This window comes from Schistocerca cancellata, chromosome 9 (genome assembly GCF_023864275.1).
Source record: "Schistocerca cancellata isolate TAMUIC-IGC-003103 chromosome 9, iqSchCanc2.1, whole genome shotgun sequence".
Classification (NCBI taxonomy): Eukaryota; Metazoa; Arthropoda; class Insecta; order Orthoptera; family Acrididae; genus Schistocerca; species Schistocerca cancellata.
Genome location: NC_064634.1, coordinates 38070973 through 38085460, shown reverse-complemented (window position 1 = coordinate 38085460; position 14488 = coordinate 38070973). Strand labels below are relative to the sequence as shown.

Below are 14488 nucleotides of genomic sequence, written 5' to 3'. Positions count from 1 at the left end.
CGATTAGCCTCTTGCCAACTCTCAGCAAGATCTATGAGCGCCTCCTGCTAAGACCCATACAGGAACACATTACCAGACAGAAGCTTCTGCCGGATTTCCAATTTGGATTCCAGCAGAACCACTCTGCGCCACAACAGATCATGAGAGTGGTTGACGGAGCCACAGAGGGCTTCAAGGACAGAGGCTACTGTGCGATAGCGCTACTAGATGAAGCCAAAGCCTTCGACTCAGTATGGCATAGAGGGCTAATCTAAAAGTTATACACACAAGAGTTCCCCAGGAGCATAGTTAAGCAGATCGAAAGCTATCTCACGAATACGACTTTCTCTGTCAAAGTAGAAACCGCCACCTCCACCAAAAGGCGTATTCGTGTTGGGGTGCCACAGGGTTTTCCTCTGGGGCCGTTTTGTACAGTCTGTACACTGCGGACACACCAACAGCCCCCCTGGTGCACACAGAGCAGTAAGCAGACGACACAGCCTTCTACACACGAAATGTGAACAAGGACCTGGTCATCCTTAGGCTACAAAGGGTTTCAGGTGACACAGAAACTTGGGCCCATCGCTGGCGCATTACCATCAACTCTGAAAAGACACGGGCTATGCTGATCACCCGGAGGCTCGGAAGGCGCGGACCTCCACAACGCCCCCCCCCCCCCCCACCACCTTCACCTAAATGGAACCCAACTCCCCTGGTACAGATCCGCCAACTACCTTGGCGTAACCTTGGACTCTCGTCTTATGTGGAAACCCTGCATAGACGAGGTCCACAGGAAGGTCTGTGCCAGAATGTCCATCCTATACCCAATCCTCAACTCAACCAGCTCCCTTCCGTGCTCTGTGGGCTACAGAACCGCGCCCTCAGGAGGACACTGCGTCTACCGCTCGGATTCCCTATTGACGATGGGCGCGCTGCAGCTGAAATCTCACTCCTAAAAGAGCGTTTCCAAGATCTGGCAAGGGCCTTCTGTGAAGGGTCTTCCACGTCAGGAAACTTCCTAATCCACTCCCTAGGTCGGTATGACATGTCCCGTGACAAGCACAAACTTCCAATGACTATCCTGGACGACTAAGTCGAAGAGAACGCCCCTATTTCCAAGTCCTGATCCTCCTCCCTCCCCCATAATATCAATCATCTCGCCAACCCCAGGCAAGTACAAGACACACACAGAACAATCATCACATCACGCAGACACCCAAAAATCACAGGAATAAACACACACACACACACACAAAGTGGAGTAAAAGCCGCAAGGCTACAAACTCCCCCACACACGCCCCCACAGAGGGAAAAGTATTAGATGAGAGTGAGTGAGTGCAGCATCCCGACACTTCGCCATAAGATGATGGATACGAAACTCATTAAAACGTTGCGACAAGACAACGGCACTACTCGGCTGATAACCCGAGAAGAATTCATCAGTGGAATACGCCGAGAAAGACTGCAATCGCATACAGCCTGTTTATTTTCGCACTGACCAGTTGGTAACATGGTATGTTGTTGCGCCCTCCGAAGCAGTTCAGAAACGAATATAACTCGCTCCCCTCAGGAGGCTGGGCCGCGATCTTAAAGTCACGCATCCAGCTTGTTGTTCTGAATGCGCATTCCTAATGGAGTTCACTGCTATCTTTCCGTGTACTTTCTACTCTTAATTGACGTCTTATTCAGTCACTGGCCGTGTCCGGGTGTTATCAACAGAACTGTGTCTTCTACTCTATACCACCGAGCGAGGTGGCGCAGTGGTTAGCATACTGACCTCGCATTCGGGAGGACGACGGTTCAATCCCGCGTCCGGCCATCCTGATTTAGGTTTTCCGTGATTTCCCTAAATCGCTCCAGGCAAATGCCGGGATGGTTCCTTTGAAAGGGCACGGCCGACTTCCTTCCCTAATCCGATGAGACCGATGACCTCGCTGTCTGGTCTTTCTCCCCAAAACAACCAACCAACCAATCTCCTCTATACCCAGATTTCCAACGTTACACTTCAAGTTGTATTCCATTGTCCGATTATTAATGGATCTTTTTAAGATGACAGTGGGTAATTCTCACGTTTAAGGTCAACAAATGACCATTTGAGGTGGTTTCTCAACCTGTTACGCACCACAATTTGGTTTTGTGCATCCCAGGGATGTGCTCCGACCACACCCAACATTCCACAGCTCGACATCTTCACCGATGCCGAGGATATCTTCCAGCGTGATAACTAACACTGTCACGATGCCAAAGTCCTGCTACAGTAGTATGAGGAACGTGATAGTAACTCCTGTTGTAGTCTTGGGAGCCAAATTCATCTGTTCCGAGCACGATGGAACACATTCGAGACGCTGTTGGGACCAGCTCTGCGCCAGAAAACCACTGGCCCGTTATTATCGGTGCTGTGTGACTTCTGCGTAGACAACTGGTGCCACACGGTTCCGGAAACCTACCAGACGTCCATGCCTCGTGAAATTAACCACTGATTGCATTTCAAAGGTGGATCAACACGCTACTAAACTGATGGTCGTAATGTTGTGGCTCATCGGTGAATATTATTAATAATTACTAGTTTCGTCTTAAAATATTGTAGCAGAATAATAGACAAAATTCTTATTTTTCAGATACTACTTTCTTCAGCAGCGGGAACTATATTGTTCTTCGTATCTGGAGGACTTATATTGGATTCATACGTCCGAGATCCTTATAAATATGGTGAAGTATGCGGTGCAGGAATACTAGCCCTTATTAATGGACTCGTTTACGCTTGTGACGTATTTCTGACATGGAAGTACAGCTAGATACTACCCACCCCGTGTTAATATGTGGCAATACGTCTTAACAGTGTATATATTACACCTATCTGCTGTTCTGGTGAGAGGCACTCAGTTAGAGCTGTTTGAAACATCATCAAATGAACTTGACCAAAAGCACCCTCAGCTTAATTTCCTAACCGTCTCTTCACCTAAGGCAGATATTTGTTTTCAAACAGTTACATTTGTGTATATAATGTGTTGAATAAGTTATTAAACAGTAGTATTAAGATGTGGCGTTAAGTGTTGACATCCAAAAGATTTCATTCAAGTTTCTTCTCTTGCTCTCATATTAATTAAATTATTAGTGAAGCATTCTTGATTGAGAAGAACTGATCTCGAAGTAGCTTTACATATAGAAACATTTTCTTACAGAGATAGACATAAGGTGTCGTACTAACATTTTCAGTGAGATAACATGAGCAGTGGCAGCCAGTTTGTGAGCGTTGGATATTGTCTATCCATAGACCGTCATTTGTAATTTTTATGTCTAATGAAAGAATGACAATCAGAGTCTACAGAAAATTAACTAATAAGAGTGTGATGTTATATTCAAAGAGGTCATAATGTAACACGTTCCGATCCTCCCAAAATTGTGAAAATCTGTATATAATTTCTCTTAGCTGATTTGTCTTTCAACTCATTTTCTTCAATAAATAAAGTAGACCTGCTATATGTTTTACTTTAAACACGTTACACTTTATGTAGAGGTCTAACAAGAACAAAGTTTAGAATACGCAATCACCTTCTCCTATGTTTCCTGATACTTGCTTCATGAGAAGCGTTGTATATTTACATCGTCTATGACAAAAAATGAGAACGTTTCAGCTAGAAACATTCATGTGCCTAACCCAACGGACTGAAAGATAATGGTAGGTACACTTAAATTATAGCAATGTATTTACATTTTTCATGATGACTTACTCATTAAAGCCTTCATTCCCCCATTATATTGTGTAGGTTACATAATTTTTAAAAAACCCATAAGGGATGTGCCAACAGCCTTACGAGTAGGTGGCAGCTCGTGTTACAGCAGCGCCACAGGTGAGTACAGTGGGTTTGATTGTGAATTACACTACTGGCCATCAAAATTGCTACACTAAGAAGAAATGCAGATGATAAACGGCTATTCATTGGACAAATATATTATACTAGAACTGACATGCGATTACATTTTCATGCAATTTGGGTGCATACACCCTGAGAAATCACTACCCAGAACAACAAACTCTGGCCGTAATAACGGCATTGATAAGCCTGGGCATTGAGTCAAACACAGCTTGGATGGCGTGTACAGACACAGCTGCCCATCCAGCTTCAACACGCTACCACAAAACATCAAGAGTAGTGACTGGCGTATTGTGACGAGCCAGTTGCTCGGCCACTATTGACCAGTCGCTTTCAATTGGTTAGAGACCTGGAGAATGTGCTGGTCAGGGCAGCAGTCGAACAGTTTCTGTATGCAGAAAGGCCTGTACAGGACCTGCAACATGCGGTCGTGCATTATTCTGCTGAAATGTAGGGTTTCGCAGGGATCGAATGAGGGGTAGAGCCACAGGTCGTCACACATCTGAAATGTAACGTCCACTGTTCACAGTGCCGTCAATGCGAACAAGAGGTGACCGAGACGTGTAACCAATGGCACCGCATACCATCACGCCGGGTGATAACGCGAGTATGGCGATGACGAATACACGCTTCCAATGTGCGTTCACCGCGATCTCGCCAAACACGGATACGACCATCATGATGCTGTAAACAGAACCTGGATTCATCCGAAAAAATGACGTTTTGCTATTCGTGCACCCAGGTTGGTCGTTGAGTACACCATCGCAGGCGCTCCTCTTCAGTGTTTAATTATATACAGTAAATGGCATGCAACTATTTAGCAGAAGTGGCATTAGCTCTGAGAGGTATTATGCAGTCACTATGTGGTTCACTCTAATTACACTACTGGCCATTAAAATTGCTACACCGCGAAGATGACGTGCTACAGACGCGAAATTTAAACGACAGGAAGAAGATGCTGTGATATGCAAATGATTAGCTTTTCAGAGCATTCAGACAAGGTTGGCGCCGGTGGCGACACCTACAACGTGCTGGCATGAGGAAATTTTCCATCCGATTTCTCATACACAAAAAGCAGTTGACCGGCGTTGCCTGGTGAAACGTTGTTGTGATGCCTAGAGAAAGGAGGAGAAATGCGTACCATCACGTTTCCGACTTTGATAAAGGTCGGATTGTAGCCTATCGCGATTGCGGTTTATAGTATCGTGACACTGCTGCTCGCGTTGGTCGAGATCCAATGACTGTTAGCAGAATATGGAATCAGTGGGTTCAGGACGGTAATAGGGAACGCCATGCTGGTTCCCAACGGCCTCGTATCACTAGCAGTCGAGATGATAGGCATCTTATCCGCATGGCTGTAACGGATCGTGCAGCCACGTCTCGATCCCTGAGTCAACACATGGGGACGTTTACAGGACAACAACCATCTGCACGAACGGTTCGACGACGTTTGCAGCAACATGGACTATCAGCTCAGAGACCATGGCTGCGGTTACCCTTGACGCTGCATCACAGACAGGAGCGCCTGCGATGGTGTACTCAACGACGAACCTGGGTGCACGAATGGCAAAACGTCGTTTTTCGGATGAATCCAGGTTCTGTTTACAGAATCATGATGGTCGCATCCGTATTTGGCGACATCGCGGTGAACACACATTGGAAGCATGTATTCGCCATCGCCATACTGGCGAATCACCCGGCGTGGTGGTATGGTGTGCCATTGCTTACACATCTCGGTCACCTCTTGTTCGCATTGGCGGCAGTTTGAACAGTGGACGCTACATTTCAGATGTGTTACAACCCGTGGCTGTACCCTTCATTTGATCCCTGCGAAACCCTACATTTCAGCGGGATAATGTACGACCACATGTTGCAGGTCCTGTACGGGCCTTTCTGGATACAGAAAATGTTCGACTGCTGCACTGGTGAGCACATTCTCCAGATCTCTCAACAATTGAAAACGTCTGATCAATGGTGGCCGAGCATCTGGCTCGTCACAATACGCCAGTCACTACTCTTGATGTTTTGTGGTATCGTGTTGGAGCTGCATGGGCAGCTGTACCTGTACGCGCCATCCAAGCTCTGTTTGACTCAATGTCCAGGCGTTCAAGGCCGTTACTACGGCCAGAGGTGGTTGCTCTGGGTACTGATTTCTCAGGGTGTATGCACCCAAATTGCGTGAAAATGTAATCACATATCAGTTCTCGTATAATATATTTGTCCAATGAATACCCGTTTATTATCTGCATTCCTGCTTGGTGTAGCAATTTTAATGGCCAATAGTGTATTACACATCTGTTTGGTAAGAATAACTTTATATTTTTAATAGGTTTCCGTACCTTAAGATAAAAACAATAGCTTTCTGTGGAGACAAAAAAAATAGGAATTTGGAAGAGTACAAAATGTGTTGTCAGGATTCGAAAACATATCTGGGAAACCCTCCTTCTGAGTGACATTATGTCATTACTTGTAAATAGATAGACTGTGACAGAGTATTGGTTATAAATAGGTTTTAATGACATCATTTAGCAACAGAAACTCTTTGTCTCCAAGAGAAATGTATGGTAGAGTCGAACCTCTGCTTCAAAGTTGAAATAGAAGAAATAACGTCCACCTGCACTCCTTAATGGGTTCATGAAGTTTTGTATTTGTATTCACTGTACAGCTTGGTATACTGCCATTGCTGCCACCACCATTGGGGATTTTTTGCCATAACAATCGCCAGTAATGGATGACGTATGTGCCTTCGTTCTACCAACATCAGTTAAGAGGGTTTCGCAATTTGAGGTAACAATCGCCAGTAAAAAAAAAAATGATGTATAATCTTACGTATGTGTGACACCTAGATCCAAATCCTGACCGAATTTTTGTTTATACGTGGTTGCAATTCGCAGATTCTAGGTGTTATGGAGGCTGTTAGCTCATTCAGAGTTCCTGCACTGCACGAATCCATCGTTCTTCCCCTCACAGAACGTACAACTACGAATATAATAGAACTGCATGTTTAGTTCCTGGGATACATTTCGAAATACACAACTGCCCAACAGAATTGTAGGCGAAAGACGTGGCAATCAACATACGTCAAATTGTCATGAAATGCTTGGATATGCAAACATCTTTATTTTATTTTATTTCTGTCATCATTCTTGTGAATGGTTTGATTCGACCAGCGCCGAATTCCACTTCTGTGTTACACCTTCCATCTCAGAGTAGCAGTTGCAAACTAAGTACTCAATTATTTGCTTGATCTGCTACTATCTCTCTCTTACTCTCAAGTTTTTACGCTCTACAGCTCTCTCTAATACTACGGAAGTCATTCCCTGACGCCTTAAGAGATGTCTTATCATCCTGTTCCTTCTTCTTGTCCCTGTTCTCCACATATTCCTTTATTCTCCGATTCTGCACGAAACCTCCTCATTCCTTACTGTACCAGTCCACCTAATTTTCAATATTCTTCTGTAGCAGCACATCTCAAAGTCTCCCATTCTCATATGTTCTGGTTTTCCCACAGTCCAAACTATAATACCGTACAATGCCGTGCTCCAAATGTACATTCTCAGACATTTATTCCTCAAATTAAGACCTTTTTTTAACACTAGTAGACTTGTCTTAGCCAGGAAAGCCCTTTTTGCTAGTGCTTGTCCGCTTCTGATGTCCTCCTCGCTCCTTCCATCATGGTTTATTTTAGTGCATAGGTAGCGCAAATCCAAAACTTCATCTCCTTTGTGATTCCCATCTCTGACGTTAGGTTTCGCGCTGTTATCATTTGGACTACTTCTCATTACTTTCGTCTTTCTTCGATTTGCTCTCAATCTGTACTCTGTACTCATTAAGCTGCTCATTGCATTCAACAGATACTGTAGTACTTCTTCAGTTTCCCTCGGGACACAAATATCGTTAGCGAATGTTCTCATTGATATCCTTCCAGCGTCAATTTTAATCCCTCTCTTGAAACTTTCTTTTACTTGCGTCATTGCTTCTTCGATGTATAGATTGAACAATAGGGGCGAATGACTATATCCGTCTCCTCTCATTTAATCAGAACATTTCGTTCCCGCTCGGTTCTTGACCATATTGTTTATTACCAATCTCTCCCTACAGTACACCCCAATTTTTCTCCGAATTTCCAACATCTTTCTACATTTGAAATATTGTCGAACGCTCTTCCTAGGTCGACAAATCATACGAAAATGTCTATTTTTCTTAAGCCTTACTTCCATTAACAACCGCAACGTCAGAACTGACTCTCTGGTGTTTTTACCTCTGCTAAAGCCAATCTCAACATCAGCTATGAGATCCTCAGTTTTCTTTTCCATTCTTCTGTATATTATTCTTGTCAGCAACTTGGATGCATGAGCTGTTAAGATGACTGTGCGGTAATGTTTGCACTTGTCAGCTCTTGCCTTCCTCAGAACTGTATAGTTGATGTCTTTCCGAAAGTCTGATGTTACATCGCCAGTCTCATATATTCTACATACCAACATGAATATCCGTTTTGTTGCCACTTTACGAAGTGATTTTACAAATTCCGATTGAACGTTAATGATACCTTCTGCCTTAATTGATCTTAAGTAGTCCAAAGCAATTTTAATTTCTGATTCCAATAAGGGATCCCTATTGACTACTATTTCTTCTTCTATCACATCAGCAGACGAGTTCTCCTCCACATAAATTCCTTTAATGCACTCTTTCCACCTGTCTGTTCTCCTCTGTATTTAACATTGGAATTAACGTTGCACTCTTAATGGTACCACCCTTGGTTTTAGTATCATGTGTCAATCCTTCCGACAATCATTTCTATTTCGAGATCTTCGCATTTTTCATGCAGCCATTTCTCCTTAGCTTCCATGCACTTCCTATTTATTTCATTCACAAGTGACTTGTGGTTTTATATTCCCCAGTTTCGCTGCACATTTTTGTACTTTCTTCTTTCTTCGATCAACTGAACTATTTCTTCTGTTATCCATGGTTTCTCCCCAGTTATCTTCCTTGTAGCTAATTTTTTCTTTCCAACTTCTGTGACTGCCCGTTTTAGAGACGCCAATTTCCTCTTCAACTATCGGCCGCTGTGGCCGAGCGGTTCTAGGCGCTTCAGCCTGGAACCGCGCTGCTGCTTCGGTCGCAGGTTCGAATCCTGCCCCGGGCATGGATGTGTGCGATGTCCTTAGGTTAGTTAGGTTTAAGCAGTTCTTAGTCTAGGGGACTGATGACCTCAGATGTTAAGTCCCTTAGTGCTTAGAGCAATTTGAACCATTTTTTAATCCTCTTCAACTGAACTACCTGCTGAGCTGTTCACTAACACAATATCTGTGTGTATATCCTCAGAGAACTTCAAACGTATTTCTTCATTCCGTATAGCACTCTTTGCACACTGATTCTTTCTAACTAATCTCTTAAGTTTCAGTCTATCTTTCATCATTACCAAATTGTGATCGTGGCTTATATCTACTCCTGGGTACGCATTACAGTCCAATATATGATTTCGAAATCTCTTCCTGACCTTGATGTAATCTAACTGAATCTTCCCGTATCTCCCGTTCTTTTCCAAGTATACATCCTCCACTCTTGGTTCTTGAACAGAGAATTCACCATTACTAACTGAAATTTATTGCAGTACTCAACTAGTTTTTGTCTTATCTCGTTCCAACTACCAAGCCCACATTCTCTCGTAACCCTTTCTTTCATTCCCATCTCCACAACCTCAGTCCCATCACTCATGAGTATTAGATTTTCATCTCCCTTCACGTAATAAATTACCCGTTCAGCGTCCGCACGTGCTTTGTCTCCCTCATCATATTCTGCTTGCGGCGTTGGCACTGAATACATGAACTATTGCTGCCAGCGTTGGTGTGCTGTCGATTTTGATGCGAATAACCCTATCACCGAAATGTTAACATAAACTCACTCACTTCCCTACCTACCTTCCTATTCGTAACGAATCCTACTCCAGTTATACCACTTTCTGCCGCTGTTGATATTACCCTAACCTCACCTGCCCAGAAATCCTTGTCTTTTTTCCATTAAAATGACACCAACTATATCTAGAGTGAGCCTTAGCATTTCCCTTTTCACATTATTTAGCTTCTTTACTATGTTCAAACTTTTGACATTCCACGCCTTTACTCGTAGAAAGTTACCGTTTAGTTGCTCATTCAGTCTTTCGCTCGTGGTTATTTCCCCACTGTCAGTCCACTCCTGGAGATTGGAATGGTGGACATTGTTTCAGTTACAGAACACATGAACTGTGGAGTCACAGTTTTTGTCTTTAATGCAGTGGTTTCCATTGCCATCTGCATCCTTCTTTTGCCAGAAGACTTCGTTCGCCATCTACATTTTACAAAATGTTTTTGTTGAGGGCAACCGAAGCTGTAGTAACTCTCGTTTCATAAATAAACCGCTTTCAGCTAGATTTGAACTTTTGTTTAGAAGAGCACGACTGGTTTCGTGACATCAGATCACATCTTCAGGTGTACATCTACGAGATAGGAAACATACCATCGAGATTATGTTAAAAAGCCACGCGGAGTGGCCGCGCCGTTTGAGGCGATGTGTCACGGATTGCGCGGTCCCTCCCGCCGGAGGTTCGAGTCCTCCCTCGGGCATGGGTGTGTGTGTGTGTGTGTGTGTGTGTGTGTTGTTCTTAGCATAAGTTAGTTTAAGTTAGTTTAACTAATGTGTAAGTCTAGGGACCGATGACCTCAGCAGTTTGGTCCCTTAGGAATTCACAAACACACACACACACACACACACACACACACACACACACACACACACAACAATGTGAAATACTCACATGTCAGTAAAACGAGGCCCACGATACAGAAAGAAGGGGATTCAACCGTCTCAAAAAAAAAAAAAAAGTACTGTTACCCACAAGCAGGATGTCTAGATCAAATTGGCATGTTAGAAGTACACTAATCTACAATGAAAAGAGAAAAAATAGGGTAATATGGTAAATTTCTCAGCTAGTGATTTTAAAAGCTCGATAGTTAAGTACAGCGCTGTGCTACTATTATTTCAGGTTTTCTAATCGTACCTGCAGTTTGAAGCATGGACTAGCTATGGACTATATACTTATGACTAAAGCTGAAAGTGAAATTGGTACTCTGCTTCCCGCCTGTGCCAGTGATATTGTCTTATGGTGCAGATACGTTGACGACATGTTTCTGTTGTATAACGGTTGTAATGTGGAATGCTGTGATTTTGTTGATAAAATTAATGCTATATGTGAAAAGTTACAATTTGCCATAGAACATAGTGTGGGACGATGGCTACCCTATCAAGATTTAAAAATTTCCTTACAGGATACAAGGACTGAATATGACAGTTTTAGAGGGATTGGGTTGTTTAGGGAAGGAGACCAGACAGTGAGGTAGATCGGTCTCACAGGATTAAAGAAGGAGGAGGAAGGAAGTCGGCTGTGCCCTTTGAAAGGAACCATCCCATCATTCGCCTGGAGCGATTTAGGGAAATCACGGAAAACCTAAATCAGGATGACCGGACGCGGGATTGAACCGTCGTCCTCCCGAATGCGAGTCCAGTGTCTAACCACTGCGCCACCTCGCTCGGTGACAGTTTCAGAAAAACCCCAGTTACGTGTACAGTTAATCTTCGCAGTTCTAATCGTCGCCTTGTGCACAAGATGGTAGTTTTTAGATCAATGTTGTATCGCCTTCACAGTTTACCCTCCTCCAAGGAGGCGCATAATAGAGAAGTATTCTGTACATTTCCTATGTCACTGGACACGATTCTACTGATATAATGAATGTTAGTAAAGGTATAATACGTAAAAATGAAATTTCTAACAATAGGCAAATGGTAATGAAATCACATTACGGAAGCTGGACAAGGGGCACGGTGAGTTCATTAGTTACCATAGGACACCATACTAAGGCAATATTTCACAGGAAGCAGGCAAAAAGCTAAGGACAACAAAGATAAAGCCAGTGTTCCCCATTCCACAGAATCTTGGCGAAGGACTGGTAAATAAAGATGAGCGAGCTTATAGAAAGCACGACGCTACTGCTGTATATAGCGTCAGTTGCGACAGCTGCCCTTCCAAGTACGTGGGGCAGAGGATTTGGCATTAGGTTCCAAGAACACCAAAGTCTGAGGAATTCGATGTCTGCTTTAAGTAACCACTTACGTGATTCTGGCCACTTGAAAACAGCTGCTCCTAATAATTTAAAAGCCTTACACAGAGGAGTAAAGGGGCAGACAAACATTCTGGAAGAGATTGAAATTAATGCAGAGTCTAAAGCAGTACCCTCAACATACCCTTCATAATCGGGTGGGGTTTAGACATTACAACACGCTACCTAACTTTGCCTTTCATGGATATAACGTCATAATTTTTGAACTGCATGGTTACTGATCCTGGGCTTGTTATTTGCCCTTGCTTCTGGTATGTTTGGTTTTATCTATTTTTTGTGTTGAAGTATCATATAGTTTATGGCTCTGTTGTGTAACTGGGGCGTCAGTCTTTCCCATGATATTTGAATACGCGAGAAAATGTTTGTAACTTTCCCCGCTCTGTGTGTTGGCGCGCCCTCCATGGCACTCACGAGCACGTCGACTAGCAGTGTGGCGCTGTGTGGTGACGTAGTTGGAGGTTTACTGTCTCCTACTTCCTAGTTTCTAGTAAGTTTTCTTAACCATAGATCTTTCAACGTTACCAGCTGGAATTTTTACCTTAATTTCTAATGTTGGTCTTTTCATTTTAGTTCAACATTCTTACAAGACTTCAGTTTTTCAACCTCTCATTTTGATCGAAACGCCCTGCTTGTTGCAGGTAATAGTACTCTATTTTGGGAAGGTTGAACACCCTCCTCCCCATGCCATACCTTCCACGTTTTACTGACATGTGAGTGTTCCATATTGGTTGTCAAGGAGCTGAAATTCATAAGGATATGCATCCCGTTTTTTATCACAATGTCGATTGTATGTTTCCTGTCTTGTAGGTATACACCCGAAGGTGTGATTTGATATCACTAAACCGGCCGTGTTCCTGTAAAAATAATTTCACATACAGCTGAAAGCGATTTATTCAAGAAACATCTACATTTTATATATCACAAGGAAACTCACGTTTCTAATATAGAAATCGCATTTCAACGTTGTTTGCTTGTGAGAAGGCCATCCAAAGCCTCATGTGAGAAGGAGAAAATCCTACTTAATAAAAATTTCGAATGGATGAGTTCGGGAGGACCATACTCCATGCAAGGTCTGGCCTACATTTGTGCTCCTAGAGCGCGCATTGAATGGGTGTAGTCAGGTCTGCTGACCGCTGCGCCTCCCCCACCACTACACTATTATGAGACAGCTTTATGCTGAAGGCTACACATGTGGGAAACTTATGAAGAGGTGTCTGCAACACAGTGCAGCTACTTCTAAGACACAAATACTGCAGGATTCTTTTATAAGCAGCAGTTTATCACAAGTGTCTATTTTCAACCTTTTGTTTTCCTTACAAAGCAGTAACTTTTGTTACTTGCTTAAATAATTACATTAGATGGTGCTAATACAGTGAGCAGAAGTACACAAAAAGTAGTACATACTGGCATTTAGCATTATGCTGTGATGTTTATAAATTCATACACATACACGGCGGCTATTAAACGGAGGGGTCCGACAGCAGATCAGTTCCAGTCATTCCACCAGGAAGGAGGTACATGGCTCGTGTTGTCTGTAGTTCAGCCATGCCTAGACGGTCAATACAACCGTTCGATCACGTCCGCGTTGTTACTTCCTGCCAGGAAGGGTTCTCAACAAGGGAAGTGTCCAGGCGTCCCGGAGTGAATCAAAGCGATGTTGTTCGGACATGCAGGAGATACAGAGAGACAGGAACTGTTGATGACATGCCTCGCTCAAGCCGCACAAGGGCCACTACTACAGTGGATGACCGCTCCCTAAGGATTAAGTGTCGGAGGAACCCGGACAGCAACGCCACCTTGTTGAATAATACTTTTCGTCCAACCACAGGACGTCGTGTTAGGACTCAAATTGTGCGCAGTAGGTTGCATGACGCGTAACTTCACTCCCGACGTCCATGACGAGGTCCATCCTTGCAACCAAGACGCCATGCAGCGCGGTACAGATGCGCCCAACAACATGCCGAATGGAGCTCTCACGATTGGCATCACGTTCTCTTCACCTATGAGTGTCGCATACCTGTATGCCTTTAAACAGACAATCGTCGGAGACGTATTTGGAGGTAACCCCGTCAGGATGAACGCCTTAGACACAATGTCCAGCGAGTGCAGCAAGGTGGAGGTTCCCTGCTGTGGGGCCGACGTACACGGCTGGTGGTCATGGAAGGAGCCATAACGGCTGTACGGTACGTGAATACCATCAGCCGACCGATAGTGCAACCATATCGGCAGTATACTGGCCAGGCATTTGTCTTCTTGGACGACAATTCGCGCCCTTGTCGTGCGCATCTTGTGAATGACTTCCTTCAGGATAACGGAATCGCTCGACTAGAGTGGCCAGCATGTTCTCCGACATGAACCCTATCGAACATACCTGGGATAGATTGAAGAGGGCTGCTTATGGACTACGTGACCCACAAACCACTCTGAGGGATCTACGCCGAATCGCCGTTGAGGAGTGGGACAATCTGGACCAACAGTGCT

At 43.9% G+C, this 14488-nt stretch overlaps 1 protein-coding gene across 1 annotated transcript in view; it reads left to right on the top strand.

The window, feature by feature from the left end:
* The window catches only part of LOC126101028 (uncharacterized), a 73742-nt gene extending 70322 nt beyond the window's left edge, over positions 1–3420 (top strand). Inside the window, exon 4 of the mRNA XM_049911693.1 lies at positions 2598–3420. Within this exon, the coding sequence (XP_049767650.1) occupies positions 2598–2774 (177 nt within the window). The 3' untranslated portion in view covers positions 2775–3420. The remainder of the gene's footprint in view (positions 1–2597) is intronic.
* The last annotated feature ends 11068 nt before the right edge of the window (positions 3421–14488 follow it).